The sequence below is a fragment of the Orcinus orca genome, chromosome 4 (genome assembly GCF_937001465.1).
Source record: "Orcinus orca chromosome 4, mOrcOrc1.1, whole genome shotgun sequence".
Lineage (NCBI taxonomy): Eukaryota > Metazoa > Chordata > Mammalia > Artiodactyla > Delphinidae > Orcinus > Orcinus orca.
In genome coordinates, this window is record NC_064562.1 from 27304567 (window position 1) to 27323961 (window position 19395).

The following is a 19395-nucleotide window of genomic DNA, read 5'->3' on the forward strand; positions in this document are numbered from 1 at the left end:
TTTTCCTTGCTTCCAAGAGACCCTTGGGAGAATCTTCCCCCCATCAGCTGGTCAGAGACGGTTTCCGCCAAGGGTTTTGTTAGTTACTTCGTCGAGGAAAGAAGCTGCCTGGAGATACAATCCATTGGATGTTAAAGAGTGTGTTTTCTTGATTTATAGTCAGGCCAGGCAGGGTTGTCCGAGAGGCAAGGAACCAATGGGGCGATCCACTTTGACTAATGATTAATTATTATACCTAAAGTGATGTTTTCCTATCATCTGATAGGCTAGAAAAATAGACTACAGCTTGCCAGGTTAGCGTCACGGGTCACAGACGTTGCCTCTGCGTTTTCAGATTGTATTATCCATTACAGTCGGCATCTTCTCATTTAGAGACATAATTTGTTGTTCTCGCAGACAAAAAAAAAAAAACCCTGACATTTCACTTGCAAGCCGAAGATTAGAATCACAGCACAGGACCACAGATGGGAGTCCATTAGGAGGTGGTTGTGGCGTCCCTGCATCAAGGACAGGAGGCTGGTGCCAGGAGAGCTGTAGAAGGCGGTGACTTCTGATCTTTATTATGCAAATGTGCGGCCCCGAGAGCCGGGCTGTTTAACCTCATCAGGGGAAATGTCACTGATCATTTCAAGCTCCAAATGTAGCACAAGCATTAGTACTATTATGTTATGATGATTATTATTTGTAGGACATGATGTAAGCCCGAGCCCTCGGATGAAGCTGAGTCTCTGCTTGCCCAGACCCTCTGGGGTTGAAAATCAAGTCTTCTTGATGTTAAACAATGAAACAAACACATATATTTTGTTCTTTCTCTTCAATGCTTGTGGAGGGGGCGCTGTCCAGGTCTGGTGTCTGCCGGGCATGGGGAAGACGGTGAGAGTTTCACAACGTCTAATTTCCACCCCCAGAGGCTTCCTCTCCTGTCTCCTGCAGGAATTATGCCCCAGCGACAGAGGTGTTTAGAGAAGCTGGGGCAGGAGAGGGGGACAGATCTGGGGGTGGAACATGGTGAGGATGGAAAAGAGAGAGATACTGCAGGAGATTAGAGAAGAAAGGGCTGAAGGAGGGGAAAGGTCCTTCAGCCCCGGGCATGGGTCCCTGCTATCTACCGGAGCCATAAAGCAAACTGAGAAGGCTCCCGGATCTAAGAGGTGGAGACAAAAAGAGATCGGAATCAAGCAACAAAGAAAAGGAAGTCAGTGAGAAGGGGAAAAGTCAGAGGCAGTTGACTTGCAGCCCGGGGTGATAGAAGGCAAAGGCTTGTGCATCTCTGAATCCAGATTCAGGACCCGAACTGGCAAGGTCCTAGTTTCCGAAGAAGAGACTCCCGATGTGGGAAACTAAGAAATAGAAGTAAAACACACAGAGGTAGTGAAGTTCTGGAAGAGACACAGAGCCCGAGTGTGTCATTGCTTTCCCCTCCCACAGCCTGGCAGCAGGGGAAAGGTCCAGCTTTACAAGTAACCCAGGAGGGAGGCTGATTCGCTGCACAATTGGGAAGACTAGACACGTCTCCGCAGACCCTCAGAGGCTCTCCCATCTGGACCCAAATCCTTCAGACATAAACACTGACATCAGGATCCCAGTCCAATTAAATCAGACTTCTTAGGAGTAGGGCCCACGTCCGTATTTTTTAAAGCTTTCCAGGTGACTCCGATGGGCTGCCAGGGCTGAGAACTGCTGCTTTAGATTCTGATGGATATAAACTCCACAAACTCTTGTGTGTTTATGTTCTGCTGTATCCTCTGGCCTCTAGCACAGTGCCTGGCACAGAGTAGAAACTGAATATAGATTTACTACATGAAAGGATAGCGGGTAAAGCACGGCATTTCTGTAATAGAAACAAGGCATATAATTAGGCCATGCAGGGCATCTGCGCAGAGGAGTTACCTCCCAGCCCTCCAAGAGCCATGGTCTCGGGGCACGTTTGTCTCTTGTTGTGTCAGTGCAAGCAGACGCACAGATGTTGGACTCTGGGTGTGGGTTGTTTAGTTGACAGCAAACCAACAACACTACCACCCAAGGAGTTGGCCCAGTTGTCTTCCTCTCTTCTCCCAGGAGCCCTGGTGTGACAACATGGCTTTCAGAGAAGAGGCTCAAACCATCACGCCACCATCGGCAGGCAGCCCGCTGTGGGCCATTAATCTTTCCCCACCAGCAACTGAGGAATAGACAAGGGTCATTTCCGGTGGACTTTTCTTCCTTCCTCTTCCTGCTTAAGGTCCAGTCAGTGATGAGTTCGGCAGAAGTTTTGAGTGACCTTTTCACTCCGAGGCAGGAAACCTGTCCCTTTGGCTGCTGGATGAGAGAAGCCTCGTGAAGGGAAGCTAAGGAGGGTCCCCGGGTGTGGACTTGGATCTGAGTTAGTTTTGTGGAAGAGCATCTCCTCAGCATCTCTGCAGGACCGAGGTCGAGGGAGTCTGACATCAACGGCCAGACTTGTGTACCACTGTCAAGAGCCAGAGAAGCAACACGTTGGACTGGAGCTAGAACCAGTGTATGGTCTGGGTCCTTCCTCTACTCTCGCGGGAGTCCTGCAGCAGATGCTGGGAGACAGGGAGCCGCGTACTGTGAACCCACTTCCGACAGTGCGGGATGCCCATTCGAAACCTGCGGGCTGGGAGAGACGTTGGGATCTCATCGTTCCCCTCCCCATTTCCAAGAAACAGGGCATAGGGAAAGAAAGATAGACACTATTTGGGAGTAAGACGGGCCTCAATTCCAAACTTGACAGTGCTACTGATGACCTCGACGACGTCTGGCCAGTCCTTTCAGACCTACACATCTATAAAATGAGGATGACACGATTTACCGGGCAGATTTATCTTGAGCAATAGATCTTAGGGCTATGGTGAAATCTCCCCGTTTGGATCCTATGGAATTATTATTTCACCATTGCGCTCTGAGCTCTTTGAAGGTACAGATGACATCGTCTTTTTATCTTTGTATCCTTAACCTCTAACACAGCAAACAGCTGGCCCATAATAGATGCTTAACGTAACCTTCTCAGAGCAGTCTGCCCCAACGCTCAATCTCGCGACCCCCCAGTTATTCATGACACTCTCTTGGTTTCCTTCAGAGCCTCAAAATGATATATTTGCTTGTGTATCATCTACCTCCAAATTATACTGTAATTTTCATGAGATCAGGACCTTGTCTGTCTGGGTGGTCTGAGTCTAGAACAGAGTGCCTGGTGCCCAGGAGGTGCTCAAATACGCTTCTTGAATGGGGGAAGGAAGGAACGGCAGCTATTTTATTACTACTCGTGGTAGCAATGGTTGCAAGGTGAATTGGAATCCATCCAAACGGAGAAAAGTTCATGGACTCTGGAAAGCGGACCAGAAAGGGAATGGGAATGGTCAGAAGCCCTTTGAGTTTCCTCCGCACAAAATTCTGCCAGGGAAGCCTTCTTTAGGGCCGGCGATTTCCTCAGGCCTCCGCCAGGGGGCCCTTCATGCTAAACTGAGCCGCGTGAATGGGGTTTTATGACGTGGACAAGGGCTGCCTCGGAGCCTGAACTGGGACCCTCTGGGGGGAGCGGGCGGGGGGCCACACCCACTCCTGGGCTCGGCACCAGTGGAAGGCTCCAGACGGCTCGGGCTCTGCGCCAGGCTGCTTGGTTCCAGTGGGAAAGCTGACCTTGGCCAGGAAGAGGCACAAATGACTCATTGTCCCACATCCTCCAAGGTAAAAACCCAGCAGTGTGTGTGGCCTTTGCGGCTGGACGTCACTGCAGCCTTGGCTGCCTCCGCAGCCAAAATAAAAGCCGTCGGCCAGCAACCCAGGCGCAGCCTAGGAATACAACCCAGGGATCTCTCCCATTGTCCCCTTCCACACACTTCCCTGCACGGAAAGTTCCTGAACACTGTGTGTAATTTCCAGTTCTAAAAGTGGAGCACCATTTCCTTTTAAAGACTTCAGGCAGCCTTCATTTCCAATCAAGACCATGTGACATTTTATGGACTCGTGGAAGAAACTGGATCTGTTTTCAGGTCACGTGTGAAGAAGGTCTGGGTGGAAGGTGCTTTATTTTTATTCAGGAGTTTGGGAGCCAAGTCCCTTCACTTTGTAAAACGTGCCACTGCCTTCAGATTTCCACTAGAGGGCACTCTTGGAAAATATTTATAAATATATATTTTATTGCTCTGTCTAGGAAATGCTGTTTGTAAAAAGAAGGGGGAAAAAAACCCACCGGCAGCCCAGTCTAAATTTCAGGGCAAGCCCTTTGCTTTCCGTTGGAACTGTTCCTGATTCTTCCAGAAGCACAGCTAGAGAAGGAAGCTGGAGAGCCCACAGGCAGCTGCTACCCTTGTCTTCTGTCCTTTTGTCCACATGGGATGCCGCTGACCAACCCCGCTCGTCCCTCCACCCTCGGGCCACGGCCCAAATCCCCTCCACGCCGTAGGGGGCCACCCCTGGCCTGCCTGGAGAATCCCCTTGGAAAGGGGCTTAAAGATGCTGAATTTGGGGGCCTCTGGTTTGGTTGGGGGCCTTCCCTCACGAGCCAGCGGTGGCCAGAAATCCTCAGAAAAGCGCCAGGAAGGGTCAGAGGGGTGGCTGGAGCGTCAAACAATTAAAAATAGGGCTTCCGGGCAGGCAGCCATGGAGATCTGGCTTGATATGTAAATAAGTGTAAATAAGAGCAAGCCCCGGTGCTGGGAGGACGCTGTGCACATCTTGTGCAGCCTGGGCTGTCCGGGCCGTGGTGGGCGGCCTTTATTCTGCACACAGCCCAATTTAGAAAAAAAAAATTATTTTTTCCCACCCAAAAAGAAAATAGCTTCACTGAGTTCCACTGGTGGGGTAGGGGTGGAGGACAGGAGATTATTCTTCCAGCTTAAAGTTCATACTCAATGAATAGAAGAATGTCAGTGAAGACATTGGGACTGATTTTTAGCCGCTCTAATTTAATTCTGGAGCATATTTGATACACAGCACTCAACTTTCCCATCCCTGACGTTTCTGTCACCTTTTAGAGTTGACACCTCATTTCATCCTGGAATCAGCTCTGTGAGGTGGGTATTACCATCAACATCCCATTTCACAGACGGAAACTAAACTCAGGGAGGAGCAAGGACACACAGCAGCGGTACAGAGCCCGGGGCAGAGGCAGTTCAGTTTCAGCTGTAACGTTTTACTGAGCATGCGCCGAACCGGCCGCTGCTTCTTGCTCTTCCTCAAAAACCAGGCTCTCCAAATGTCAAGGCAAGTCTTTGACTTCCTTGGAACCGTTCCATTTTTCCAGAATGAACCGTTCCTCATTCTTCCAGAAGCACAGCTAGAGAAGGGGGGGAGAAGTACAAAGGCAGCTGCTTCCTTTGTCCACGTGGGCATCTTCCCCGTAGCCAGAGCTCCTGTCCATCTGGGCGGAGCCAGCAGGGGGTGCCCCTTCCTCGGGGCATCCCGGGTCGATCAGGGTAGGCCTGGTGCCCAAGACCGCAGCTTGCTCCAGGGTCCTCCAGGCAGGAAGGCAGGCATCCATCCACTCCTTGGCCGTCCCCCCGCTGACCTTGGCCTCATCTGTGCAATCCCACAGGGACGGACAGCAATCCTCAGATGGCTTCTCTCTGTCCAGAGGTTTGCGCTGCAGGCTTCCTGCTCTCTAGTTCCTCTGTCTGGAGGGAGGCTGCACCTGAAAGTAGCCTTAGGGTTCTCAAGAAGCAAGGTGGCCGCAGTGACTCCTGAAGAGCTCCCCTGTGGCCTAAGGGCTAGGGCGGTAGAGAAAGAGAGGCAAAGACCACAGAAGGGCTCTGGGCAGTGGTTCCCAAAGTGTGCTCGGCAGATCGACTTTCCCTTGACTCCATTCTGGACTTCTTTCCGTGAGCACGTATTAGTTTATAACTAAACACACAGGTGCACGCGTGCGAGCACACACACACACACACACTCACACAAAGCACTCGTGCAGCTTTGAAAACCAGCTCCTGTCCAGTTTGTCAGGGCGAGTAACACCATATGCTGTAACAGTGACTGCGCATACAGATGGATTCCCCCCGCCCCCCAGATTCGGATGCAGCCGGGAATCTATATTAAAACTGTTGATACCCGTGAACAGAAACAGACACCATTTGATAAAAACAGTCTCCATTTGATAATACCGAGGTGTCTGAAAGCGTAGCAACAGAATGAAAACGCAAATTGGGAACCTGGGGGCTACTTTCTGCTTCAGAACCCCGTGAGAGGGGTTGGATAGGAGGATGGGGGAGTGAGAGAAGGGAGAGCAGAGGCTCTGGCCTGCTGCGAGTGGTCCCGGACTCTGGTCTTTTCTCGATTCATCTAAAGGGTGAGGTCAGGCTCAGGTCTAGGAACCACAGGCTCCCGTCCTAACAAGCAGGGCTGGAGGGACCCAGAGAGAAGGAGGTAATGGGTTTCTCCGGGCACAGAAATGTGGCAGTGGATTTCCTGGTTCGTGGCTCTTACAGGTGGCTCAGAAGGTTCCTCCACACACCTTGGCCGGGTTTCCCAAAGCCAGGTGAGCTGCGGAGGCGCGGGACCCATGGTTCGCATCCTCCAGGCCCATCCCCTGCGCTGCGGCCGCCGCGGGTCGACAGAAGGGGCGGTGGGTGCGGTCTGCCCCCTGCCGGCCAAGGGGATGCGGACGGCGAACTGGCGAGGATGTTCCTCAACAGCCCAAGAGGGCGCCTTGTATTCAGAGCCCCAGAGTCTTGGGAGGACTGGGCGCTCCTGGGATGACCCAAGAGGGGCCACACTGCACCGTCCTGGAGGGGTTAGAGGAAGTGGAGCTCGGACAAGGAAACTCTCCGAGGCCCAGACCGGGGATGCTCGGTGCCGCAGGTTTCACCACCCGGCGAAGAGGAGGGGTTTAGAAGTTTGCAGCGAGTCAGACCGCACTGTGCATTTGCCAGAACAATCCAGGGTGGGTGGGACTTCCTCCCCCTTGGTGGTGAGGAGAGTCCAGTCTGTGGGCGTTCCATAGACTGTCTCCCGAGAGTCTGGCAGGGCCTGTCTGTGCCCAGAAAGGGAGGAAGGGTCTTTCTTAGCTTCAGATGCTTTTAGGCTGGTGGCTTAGATAGTTCTATGAGGGAAGGAGAGAGGCGAAGATAAAACACCCTTAGAGAGGATTGTCCCCCGTGCCCCTCAGCCAGAGAGCTGGTGGTGAAGCCACTGTCCCTGCCTACCCTGCCCTGTAACTCACAGCTTTCGGGGACGCATTCAGCCGCCCAGCCCTGCATCGTGCAGCAGACAAGGATAAAAATGTCTTTTAGGGATTTTTCTGTTGTGATTTTGACCGCTCTTCTTCTGATGCTGCAGAATCAGATTTTCTCAGTTGTCCCATTACTTCTGACTACTTGCTAACACAATGGCCTCAGAGGGAAAAGACAAACCTAGATTAATAAGGTGCTCAGGAAGGGGGTGAGACGAGAGAGCCATCAGGGCCCCCGAGCGGAGGTTGCTGAGACGTGGGCTGGCCTGGCCTCAGAGGCCTGCCAGAGCCGGGGGCCTGTCGCCTGACTTCTCCTCCGTCTCCACAGAGTCCAGGGCTGCTTAGGGCCAAGTGTGATGTGGACACTTGCCTGCTGGTTGGTGACAGAAGCTCATTTTCCATCTGTCAAGCAGCCTGACACAGAGCTGCTAATGATCTTCTGCCAGGCGAGGCCTGGCTGGATTTGAACCAGTGACCCAGAGGTAAAAGGCCCCGATGCAGGGCTCCCTATGCAATAACTGGCCTGCCTCTGCCTGGCCCTGTGCTCTCTGTTCCTCTGCTCCTGCGTTCTCCTCATCCAGTTGAGTTTTGGTTGGATCCTAACTTAGCATTTGGGGCTGAGCGGTTCAAGTCCCAGGAGGGCAAGCAGGGGTGCATTTCTGTCCTGGGGGGCCATGAGATGGAAGGCAGTTGGAGGGCAGAGGGGCGGGGCCATCTTGATTAGCCTGGGCCCGAAAGCCACGTGCTCTTCCCAGGCTGGGTGCCTGATACTGACCTCAGGACCTTTGCACGCATATAGAGCTAGCCTCCACAGCAAAGGCTACAGCAAGAAATGTACATCTGAGGGGTACTGAGGCCTAGATGCTCTGGGCCTCAACTACTCTGAGGTCAACATTGTCATCATTTTTTTTTTTCTTTTTTGCTGGTAGTTTTCATGACAACAAAAAAAGTCCTTTCAGGAGCATTCATAGGTTGATTAACATGATGATTCCCATTCACTGAATGATAATCGAGTCACATGCCACTCTCCAAAAATAGTTTTATCATCTGAAGATGTCTCCTCCAGAATCAGAAAAGCAACCTGGGGGACAGTAAGGGCCAACCCATCGTTCAACAAACATTTATTGAGATTCCTGCTATCCGGCAAGCATTCTTCTAGTTATCAGGGTTGCAAAGATAAACAAGACAAGGTCCCCATTGAAGGAAGGAATCATTTAGAGGGAGAGAGGCATGTGGACAAAAGTGATTTGGCACAATCTGATGGGTAATCAATAAGCAAAAGAAGAAATTCAGTACACATGTGAAAACCAAGGGCCGTGTCTCACTGTAGGGGTAGAGGGTGTAGGGGACACGGCTGGAGCCCACAGGTCAGGAGTCAACATTGCAGAGGGGGAGGGAAGCACAGGTGCTGGCCAGGTCAGCGCCCAGGTGGGCAGCCAGGCTTTGCCACTTATAAGCTAGGGCATCTGACATTTTCTCTCTTGGGGCCTCCACTTTCTAGTCTGTAGAATGGGAATAATGACACCAATATAAAACATCTTCATAAGGATTAAATGGGATCGTTCAGGTAAAGCATTGAGCAGAGCACCCAGCACCTGGTAGGTGACTGAGAAATGTCAGCAAGGGCTTCCTGGATTGGAGAAGGCTTTACTGGAGGAAAAAAGAATAGTAAATGACAGCAGCCCAGTGGACAAGACAGTTGAGATTAAGGAGAGGTTTGGCAGATAGAATCAAGGGAATTTGGTGATTAGCTGAATATGAAAAGTGAAATGCGAAGGCTGAGGGGAGGACCCCAGGCCTGGTTGCTGTGACAAGCCAGGAAGCTGGTTGTGGAGGATAGTGTGTAAGGAAAGATGTTACTGACTTTTCCTTCAGGGCCAGGAGTGCCTTCAGGATGCCCGGGGTGGGGGTGGGGGGGTGGCGGGGAGGGGTGGTCTCCAAACACAATTGGAAATGTGAACTCAGGGCTATAGGACTGGGAGCTCTGGCTAAGTTACAGTGGTAGCTGGCGCTGCGGGAGTGGCCCACAGGCTCCCAGGGGGAGTGCATGGGGGGGGGGGTGGGAAGAAAGATCGGAGACCAGGATGCCTGGAAATGTCAATATTAAAGGTGTGAGTGGAAAGGGGGCCTGTGAACGGGAAACCCAGATGCTCCAGGGCCACGGGGGCACCTGAAGAGGTGGAACTGAGTGGCTGTCCAAGAGGACTGTGGTCATAGGGGGACAGCCCTAGAGCAGCTGTACAGTCGGACCTCAGATCAGCCGGGCGTTAGCAAATCAGTGTCCGTATAGGGCAGCTCTGTCAGCTGCATTATCAGGTGGTTCTCAGCCAGACTCAGTGCTTTTTGGGGAGTTGGGCAAAATTTCTGCTTGGAGTTCTTTGGAGTAAGTAGAAAAAGGCAAGACCCAAGCAGCAATGGTGGGCTGGAAAGGCCTTTCAATTCCTGCTGGAGGCCAGGGATGGCTGCAGTCGTCTTACAATTCAGAGTCAGGTGTCTTCATCAACTGATGAAGTAGGCACTCATGCCCTGGTCAGGTCCTGACTTAATTGGTGACATTTAATGACTGCCTAATAGATTTTTTGCATAGATTAGAAGTCAAGCAGAATAGACCCTGACAGCTGACCCCATACATCCGATACGGTTTACCCAGGGCCCATCCCTGTGGAACCATAACAATAGCTGTCACTGACTGGGTTCTTACAAAGTGCCAGACACTGTGACAAGCCATTTGCAAGGATTCTCTCATTCATTCCTAATAAAAAACCTGTGGCATTACATGCTTTTCACTTTGGCTTCATGAGCAGAGAAGTGATGCAGATGGTATCCTGCCCCGTCTTCAACGTGCACAGGTACAGAGGTGCTCTCTGGAGCTGGGGCGGCTGCTGAGGGGAAGGGGCATTGTCAGAGGCACCACGTGTGAGACGGTGAGAGCAGTGGGTCCCAGGGTAGGAAGTTGCCGTAAACATTTAGCGGTGGATGAGCTCTAGCTACATTGGCAAAACCAGCCCGGGAGGCTGCACTGACAGCAGTGCTCTCAGTGAACACCTAGCATCAGGGTCAAGAATGCCCACTAGGGATCCCAAGTCAATGTCGTCGTAAGGATTTCTAGTCTGGAATAGCCAGTAACAAGGGAACGACCCATGTCTAGGGCTGAGGCCAAGACTTGTTTCCTCCGTGTGTGGTCTTTTCCTATCAGTGGACTCCGAGGCCTGGCATGTGTCAGAAACCCTAGGCTCCTTCCTGCCAATGCTCTGGAATTTCTGAGTCGTGGGGCTTTTGAGTCACTCCAGTGAAGAGAAAACAACACCCTTTATGAAAACCTTGGTTGCAGAGTTCAGGTAGAGTTCAGAATCATTGCTAGCTAGTTTCTAGAATTTTGGAATATGAGAAAATAAGATCTTGCAGGGAGCACGTCGTTTCCGAGGTGCAGAAGAGTCTACTTAGTGGTGAGCAGTGTGGACTCTGGAATCGGGAAAGTCTGAGTTCAAATCCCAGCTCCACCATGTAAGCGCTGTGAGGCTTGCACTCTTTTTCGTCTTGGTTTCCTTATCTGTACATCGCCGATAATAAGGGTACATATCCTCTTAAGAATGTTGAAATAATTAAATGAAAAACTGGAATAAAGAAGCTAGTATCGACCTGGGCGGCAGAGGGATTTTCACACCTTGGCTACTGTGAGTAATGCTGCAGTGAACACGGAGGGACAGGTATCTGTTTGAGTTAGTGATTTTGTTTCATTTGGATATATAACTGCAAGTGGAATTACTGGATCATATGGTAGTTCTATTTTTAATTTCTTGAGGAACCACCATACTGTTCTTCACAGTGGCTGTTTCTGCAGTTTTAAAGCACCTGCTGCCCATCACCCCTCAACAAACAAACAAATTTTTAGTACAAATCTGCTTTTCCAGCAGATATGTTTGTTCATTTGGAGGAAAATGAAGTAAAAGTTTCAACATCCACAAGGAAGTTATATAGGGGAGAAAAAGAACATTCCAGTAATACAGACACCAAGTCACAAGCAGGAATTCTGTGCATGAGATGATAAAAATGGAAACTCCTGGAAATCTTGGGGGGCGTAGAATGCTTCCCACAGAACATGGAATTCATTCTCAAACCATTACATCTAAATATAAATTAATATGTATTCAGATGGACTGGGGGATTGCAACAGCCATAACTAATATTCAGTGCTCTGATCTGTGGTACTTGCCAATTTCTGGGGTGTAAACAGTCCCACCCTTGCCAATTTCAAGCTACCAGCAAGCTGTTCCTGAGTTGGCATCGGGAAAGGATGCCCTCGACTGGCTCTCAGGAGATGATACAAGCCGACTCCAGCCTACGCACAGATACCTGTTCCTCCGTGTTCACTGCAGCATTACTCACAGTAGCCAAGGTGTGAAAATCCCTCTGCCCCCCAGGTCGATACTAGGTTCTTTATTCCAGTTTTTCGTTTAATTATTTCAACATTCCTAAGAGGATATGTACCCTTATTATCGGCGATGTACAGATAAGGAAACCAAGACGAAAAAGAGTGCAAGCCTCACAACGCTTACATGGTGGAGCTGGGATTTGAACTCAGACTTTCCTGATTCCAGAGTCCACACTGCTCACCACTGAGTAGACTCTTCTGCACCTTGGAAACTACGTGCTCCCTGCAAGATCTTATTTTCTCATATTCTAACATTCTAGAAACTAGCAATGATTCTGAACTCTACCTGAACTCTGCAACCAAGGTTTTCATAAAGGGTGTTGTTTTCTCTTCACTGGAGTGACTCAAAAGCCCCACGACTCAGAAATTCCAGAGCATTGGCAGGAAGGAGCCTAGGGTTTCTGACACATGCCAGGCCTCGGAGTCTACTGATAGGAAAAGACCACACACGGAGGAAACAAGTCTTGGCCTCAGCCCTAGACATGGGTCGTTCCCTTGTTACTGGCTATTCCAGACTAGAAATCCTTACGACGACATTGACTTGGGATCCCTAGTGGGCATTCTTGACCCTGATGCTAGGTGTTCACTGAGAGCACTGCTGTCAGTGCGGCCTCCCGGGCTGGTTTTGCCAACGTAGCTAGAGCTCATCCACCGCTAAATGTTTACGGCAACTTCCTACCCTGGGACCCACTGCTCTCACCGTCTCACACGTGGTGCCTCTGACAATGCCCCTAAGTGGCCATCGACAGATGAATGGATGAAGAAAATGTGGTATATATACACAATGAAATATTATTCAGCCTTTAAAAAGAAGGAAATCCGGCCATTTGTGACAACACAGATGAACCTGGTGGGCGTTATGCTAAGTGAAATAAACCAGAAAGAGACAGACAAACACTGCACGGTATCACTTATATGTGGAATCTTACAAAGAAAAAAGTAGAACTCATAGAAGCAGAGAGTAGAATAGTGGTTGCCAGGGGCTGGGGGTGTGGGAATGAGAAGAGGTTGGTAAAAGGGTACAAACTTTCAGTTATAAGAAGAATAAGGTCTGAGGATCTGATGGACATCGTGGTGACTGTAGGTGAGAACTGTATCATATAATTGAAATTCGCTAAGAGACTGTATTAAGCATGCTCACACACACACAAGTAACTGTGTGAGGTGAAGGGTGTGTTCATTAATCGTGGGAATACTTTCACAATGTATGTGTATATTGGATCATCACTTGTACACTTTAGATAGCTTACAATTTTATTTGTCAATTATACCTCAATAAAGCTGGCAAAAGATAAAAATGATGATATGATAATTAACCACCACCACCACTATCACTTAGGCCATCACACATTTCCCACTGGACTGTCTTTTCTCTTTGGCCCACTTCCTCTCTGGTTCCTCTTCTTCCAGTCTTTGGACCTCTCAGCCCCCTTTCCCATGCTGTTGACTCCGACTCAAAATTCCTCTCACCTCAATGCATGGGACAGTCAGATTCCCTTGTCCGGCCCTTACCCCCCTAGGATGTGCCTAGAGGCCCATCTTTCTCAACCGAAAAAGGTTTTGCTTGACAAGTGTGCCACGGTTCAGAAATGAATTACGCCGTTCGCTCAAGAAGTAGCAGAAGTAGCCCCAGTTTGTGCTTTATGCTTGTTAGAACTCTTCCAAAGTGTGATTAAAAGAAAAGGTACAATTAAAAGTAAGAACACCTCTGCATTCCTGGTCCTAGGAATCATCACTGTTAAGTAGTCTAAGCGTGGTTAAAATGCGCCCACTTCTTAATTTTGTGGCCTTGAAAGCCACTTAGTCTGGGACTCAGTTTCTCATCTGTAAAATGGGGTAATACCACCTACCTCATACAGTTGTTGAGGGGGTTAGATGAAATAATGTACAGGGCGTGAAATAGTACCAGGCCCAAAGGAAAAGCTCAGTAATGTTACTTAAAAGTATACCTCTAAACATTTTTTATGTATGGAGTGTCCCTACACATATGTAACATATATTTTAACTAATGAAAAAATAGGATATATAAAAATAGTATGACAAAATGCATATTCTTCCCTGAAATTTATTCTTCTTCCTACTCAACAATGTATCGTTATTACGCAGTGACCGTCATTTCTTTTAATGCCTAAATAATGTTCTACGATAAGAGCATACCATTGAGTGTTTAAACACTTCCTTGAGTTGGGGAATTTGGGTGGCCTTTCAGCCTTATCAATGTTCTGAAATGTCCTTGTCAGTAGATTCTAGGGCACTTATCTATTTCTGGATTCACAGAAGCCAAAGAGCTGGGCTGAAGAACACATATATTTAAACTTTCAATGGTACAGCTAAATAGCCCTCCAGAAAATTCCATCCCCATTTATGTTCCAACTAGAAGCGCATGAGGTCCCTCTCCCCAAACCCTTATCAATATTTGAATATTATCAAACTTTCAACTTTTTGTCAATCTCATAGGTGAAAAACAGTATCTCATTTAAACGTATATTTCCCTGATCTCTGGTAAGACTGAATATTTAAAAATATGTCTATTATCCATTTTGTATAAATTACCCATTCACAAACTTTGCCTGTTTTGCTAGTGCAGAGAGAAGTCACAGCTCCTTTTCCATCTCCTCCCCGACGTTCGGGCTACAGCTCATCCAGAACATACGCGAATCCTCATGTTGCCTCATTCCAACGCCCAGTTGGCGAAATGAGAGGAAAGTGGAAATGAGGAAGTTTCTGTTAGGTTATATAGCCATTGGCCCCAGGGCAAGTTCAGGAAGTCAGAGAATGAACAAAGAGGTGGCTGAACTTCTGTGAACTTGGGGGTTGGGGAGAGAAAGAGCTGGTAACAGGGCAGGTAGATGGGGTTACGGGGAGGGGCGGTCAGTGAGAAATTCCAGGTGGGAGGGTGGCTGGGAGATTGGTGGGAACAGGATGTCTAACATTCCATTTTTTTCCTAACGTTCCAGTTTAAGTTTCTCTATCCCCCCCAAACTCAGTGTGTCCAGACTTTGGTAGAAATCAAGGAACTGGAATGGAATTCCATGTGTGGGTGGTGGAGTCTGAGATGCTGGAGAGCTCGGTGGAGGAAGGGGGTCTGGAGAGGCCTGTGGGCATCTTCTGGGTGACCCCCTGTGACTCAGCTCAGCCCTGCGACTTCAGTGCTCGTCTGCACCTGTGTTTACAAGCACATTGGCACCAACCGATCGTTAGAGTGACGTTTAATGTTTAATACAGTTTCTCATCATTGGCTCCGTAGACAAGTTCTCCAGGGTCTATGAAAAATTGTTTTCCCTTTACATGAGGTTAGTATTTTACTCACATTTGAGAAACTGTTCTATAGTGTAAATAAGATTAGCTGCTTTGCTAGAGAGAGTACTCTTATAAGACCCTTTGTATGTACCTACATAAACCAATAATATGATGATAATCATAATAATTTGTATCTAGTCTTTATAATAAGTATGTCAGAATTCCGATACGGAAAACACTTTATTTTTTATGCATATAAAGTATTCACTAATTCAGATCAACCCAAGCTGATTTAGCCTGAATTATTGAGGGTTTATTGTTCTGTCAAAATATAAAAGATGAAAGTTATTTGCATATCACATCTGCAGCTTCAACTTGGAGAGCTAGTATTTACACAGTTATGAAGCCACGCATTTCTCTCAGCAGCGCAATGTGGCTTCACAGTTTCCCTCAGGCTAGCTAGGAATAGTAGCAAAAAAAAAATCAGTTTTTCTTGTAACTGAGTAATGATCTATACGTAGGGAAGAGCTTTCATAATTATGAAGGTTCATGTCTTACCTATTAAGATCACAGTTTGGAAAATGGTTTTTTGGGTTTTTTTTTTTTTTCTGGTTATTAATCTGAGTCAGGCACTGTGCTAGGCACAGGAGGAAAACAAATGAGGACCACATTGGAGGAGACAGAAATGTAAAGTGATGATTAGACAAGCAAAGGTTTTGGAAGACTTGAGGGACTTGTTCTAAAGGCACGTCACAGGGAGTAAGTCTAGAACTGACTGGGGGAGCAGGAAAGCTTCCTGGATGAGGTGACATTTCTGTCAGCCTTCCAGGGAGAAGAGGCTTGCTAAGTCAAGACAGCAAAATGAGAACACGAAGGTATGGAATTCTACAAAAGGGAATGTACCCACGAAGAAACTCGGGGTTTGGAAAAGGCATTCTGAATTCTAAGGGTTCATATTTCTATCCCTGAAAAAATTGACAAGGTGGCTAAAACGCAGATCACCTATGTTCTGTCCCTTCTGTTGGATATGTTTCTCTTTTGGTCCTCAACCCTGATGCTGAGAAAATCTCTAACCAGCAAGGGCTGGTTCTGGATTTTAACGTTATGGCATGGTGAGGTATTGAGATGGATACCTGGGAAGCCTATGAAACTTATGTCCAGCTAACCACAAATAGTATAAGAGGATTGGAATGAATTAAAAGAAATCTACAGATACTTGGAAGGCATTATGAGTGTATATCTGAAATCAGGTTAAAAATAAGCCGCAGGTTCTCTTGTGATTTCTGAAACATCTTTGTTTAATCATAGAATTATGTCCATCTTCCATTCATCATAAATAATCCATTTCATTACTTTACCGATCCTTTTGAAAAAATTTGGTATTTAGCATAAACAAACACTGAACATTAGCCAGGGGTGTGTTAGTTTTAACCAGAAGAGGGAAGAATAAAAGGAAGAACCCACAAAATTTTAAAACTTAGAAAAGAGCACATGAAAAGATGAACATTCTCATCCATTTAAAAAATCAAATTTCATAACAACCATTAACAAAACTCCAGGTGGAAAAACAAGCAAACATAAATATAATCTAACGTATTTCTTTCATAAATACATTCAGACAAAACAAATGCATAAAAGAGATAGTGCATAGATATAACAACATATTTTAAGATATGAATAATTAAACCCCAATAATCATGAATTAAAAATAGATTTTGATTTTATTTTTTTGTCCTTTATGGAAAAATATGCCCAGCATTTGTGTAAAAAAAGAAATAGGTATACACATCAATAAAGCCACCAAAATTCACTACGGAAAGAAGATTATGTGAAAAAAGAACACAGTTTTTTTTAAAGCAAAAGGTAAAATGTTATATCATTTTCAGTTGAATTTTATCCCATAGTCACACCTACTATAGGTGTTAGATAATAGAGGTAGATAAGTTGGGGGAAAAAAATCAGTATTCTAATGCTAGGGAGAAGATTGTTATGATAGGTCAGACAGACAATTCCATTCACTCTGAAATTCAACGAAGCTTGCGGGAACAAAACATGAAAACCTTTCTGTGCTCCATATGTAAGCATCAAAAGTATCAAGCAGAATTACTGTAGTTTTAGACACAAGTGAAATTCTTGACAATAGGAATTCTTGCCCAACAGCCTATTTAGCATAGCTTTTTGCAGGGTCTGGCATTAGCCTTAAAACTCACACCCAGGCTAACTCTTATGAAATTTATGAGGTTCAGTGACATTGAAATGAGTCAGAAGTAACACAAGATGAGAGCTGGTAGTAACAATAATGTAAATTTACCATACTGGTAAACATGGTGAGTTTCTAAGGAATGATTTTTTGTTGTTGATAAAACAACAAAACAGCTGCTGAAGATACGGTGTGACTCATGATGTCAATATCACCTGTCAAATCACGAAAAGACACGTAGAGAGGATGTGACAGAATGGTGTGCAGGCAACAGAAAAAGTGTTCCCTTATTTCTATACATTGCTTTTTTCTCTATTCGGGTCGTGAAAGCTCTTCCAGACATAGTAGAAGCAAATATTGGATACTCCATGGCAGGCTGATGCCCAACTGGGAGCTAATTTTACTTAATATTTTGGTTGACGAATGGTTTTGCATCTTCTGTGTCTATTTTTCTTTCCATCTCGCTAGACAGAATGTGTATATGTCACATTTGTTTGCCTCTATGACCTTTATATTTTCATTTATTTGTAAGAGCAATGTGATTTAATTTTTTTTAAATGTTGCAAACATTTGTCAAATCTGCCAAGGAAATTCTCATTAATAACTTGTCTCAAATGCCTTAAGTGTGCTTAATTTAAAGATGTAACAGGCTTCTTCTGGCTAAAAGAGGAAATTTGTGCCCAGCACATCTGTGTAACAGGAAACACATTTTGGTCTCCGTTGTGGAATGTGAAATAATCCATCATTAATTGTTGCTGCTCTCGAACTAATTGTAATGTTTTTGGGTCTCACATTTGGTTGTTATGAGTTTGCAAGTGTGCTGGAAAACAGGTAAGAAAGAAATAATGGAAGAAAAACGAAAAACATTTGAAATATAATTTTAAGAATCCTGAAACCCAAATCCTGCAGTTTATCTGAAAACTGCACGTACTTTGACTCATAACTCAAACATCAGGCCCTTTCTTTGAAGCAGCTTATAATAAATTTAAGACATAGAACACCACAATCTCTTGTAATGGAACTGAGGAATTTCTGAGTGGAAACTATTTGAAGGAATGTCTTAAAAACTGATGTCAAGAAATGCAGATGACTTATGCTTTTCAGCATCTATTCAATCTATGACCCCTGCTGAGTTGATAAGGAAGAGGCATGTCACAGTTGCAGAAAAAAAGAATCACAAGGGAAATCAAAGTATCCGTGAATAAGACTTTGGAAATTTTCACTGTCATGAGAAGAGCCTTCCTGATGGTGTGACCTCATTCCAAATAGTACAGTAGCTAGTAGAGAGCTGTATTGCACAGAAGGTGGTACGATGAAAACGTGTTTGCTTTTTGTCACTTATGATGACTGTTTCCTGTGTTAGGAGAAAAAAAAAAACAAAGAACAACTCCAAAATACTGAACCACCCCTGGCAGTAACCAACAAAGTAGGTTTTGGAAATAACGCTCTCGTCAAATCCATTTTAAGGCACTTAAACAGTTATATTTTTTTGTGTAAAAAAATAAAATATGCATTGAAGCAACGTTCACAAATACATGTCTTCAGAACTGTTTGTATGTACAACCCTGTACGTATATACATTGCTGCGGAAAGACCACCTCCTTCCTTATACCGTTGGCCTTGTCAACTTCACTCCCTACGAGAAAGGAAAACATGACATCAGAGTTGGACGGTATCCACGAGCAACGTGAGAGCATCAATTAACACCAGATAATTTATGCTACGAGAAGGAAAAAGAGGCCCGCCTAGATAGCATTATATAACCCAGGATCCAAACCCCTGGATCCAAATAAATTCACCCGCCCACCTCACTGGCCTGCAGAATCTGGCACCTCCCCCACGCCCGGCATGGCTATTCATCCCGTCTGCTGTGCGTTAGATGGTGCCTGTGGGTCTCAGTCAGTATTGTCTGTAAAGCAGAGGAGACACTCAAGGATACCCTTACGATGGACACTTTGTTTTTGTGGCCAGGTGGGAATAGCTAAATATTCTAAGCCTTCTGGATTATTCTACATTAGCCAGTGGCCCCCTGGTTTGGAGTGGTTTCTGTGTGAAGGGAAAAATGAACAGCGTCCAGTTTAGTCTCCCTTTTGGAAATGCTTCTGTTACTCTGCAGGATAAATCCCAGAGCTTTTAAACATTTAGAAGAAAACTTCATTCTGATTAATTTGCTGTTCACTATGACTGTGTATTATTGATGGAGTATTAGGATTTTCAAATAATTTTCTTCATTCTTTGTCAAAATTTATATGTATAAATTCTGGTCTATCATGCATATACACATTGTTAAACACGAGCATATATACAAATGAAGTTTTCAAAGGGGATAAATAGTAAAAGAAAGAAAATTACTAAACT

General features: G+C 46.2%; 1 protein-coding gene across 6 annotated transcripts in view; it reads right to left on the minus strand.

Annotated features, from left to right (window-relative positions):
* Positions 1 to 17414: 17414 nt before the first annotated feature.
* Positions 17415 to 19395, minus strand: part of SLC10A7 (solute carrier family 10 member 7) — a 251725-nt gene continuing 249744 nt past the window's right edge. For all 6 annotated transcript variants that reach the window (XM_049708816.1, XM_033402782.2, XM_049708817.1 and 3 more), the window contains one exon: positions 17415 to 18673. In XM_049708816.1, coding sequence (XP_049564773.1) covers positions 18644 to 18673 — 30 coding nt within the window. In that variant the 3' untranslated portion in view covers positions 17415 to 18643. The remainder of the gene's footprint in view (positions 18674 to 19395) is intronic.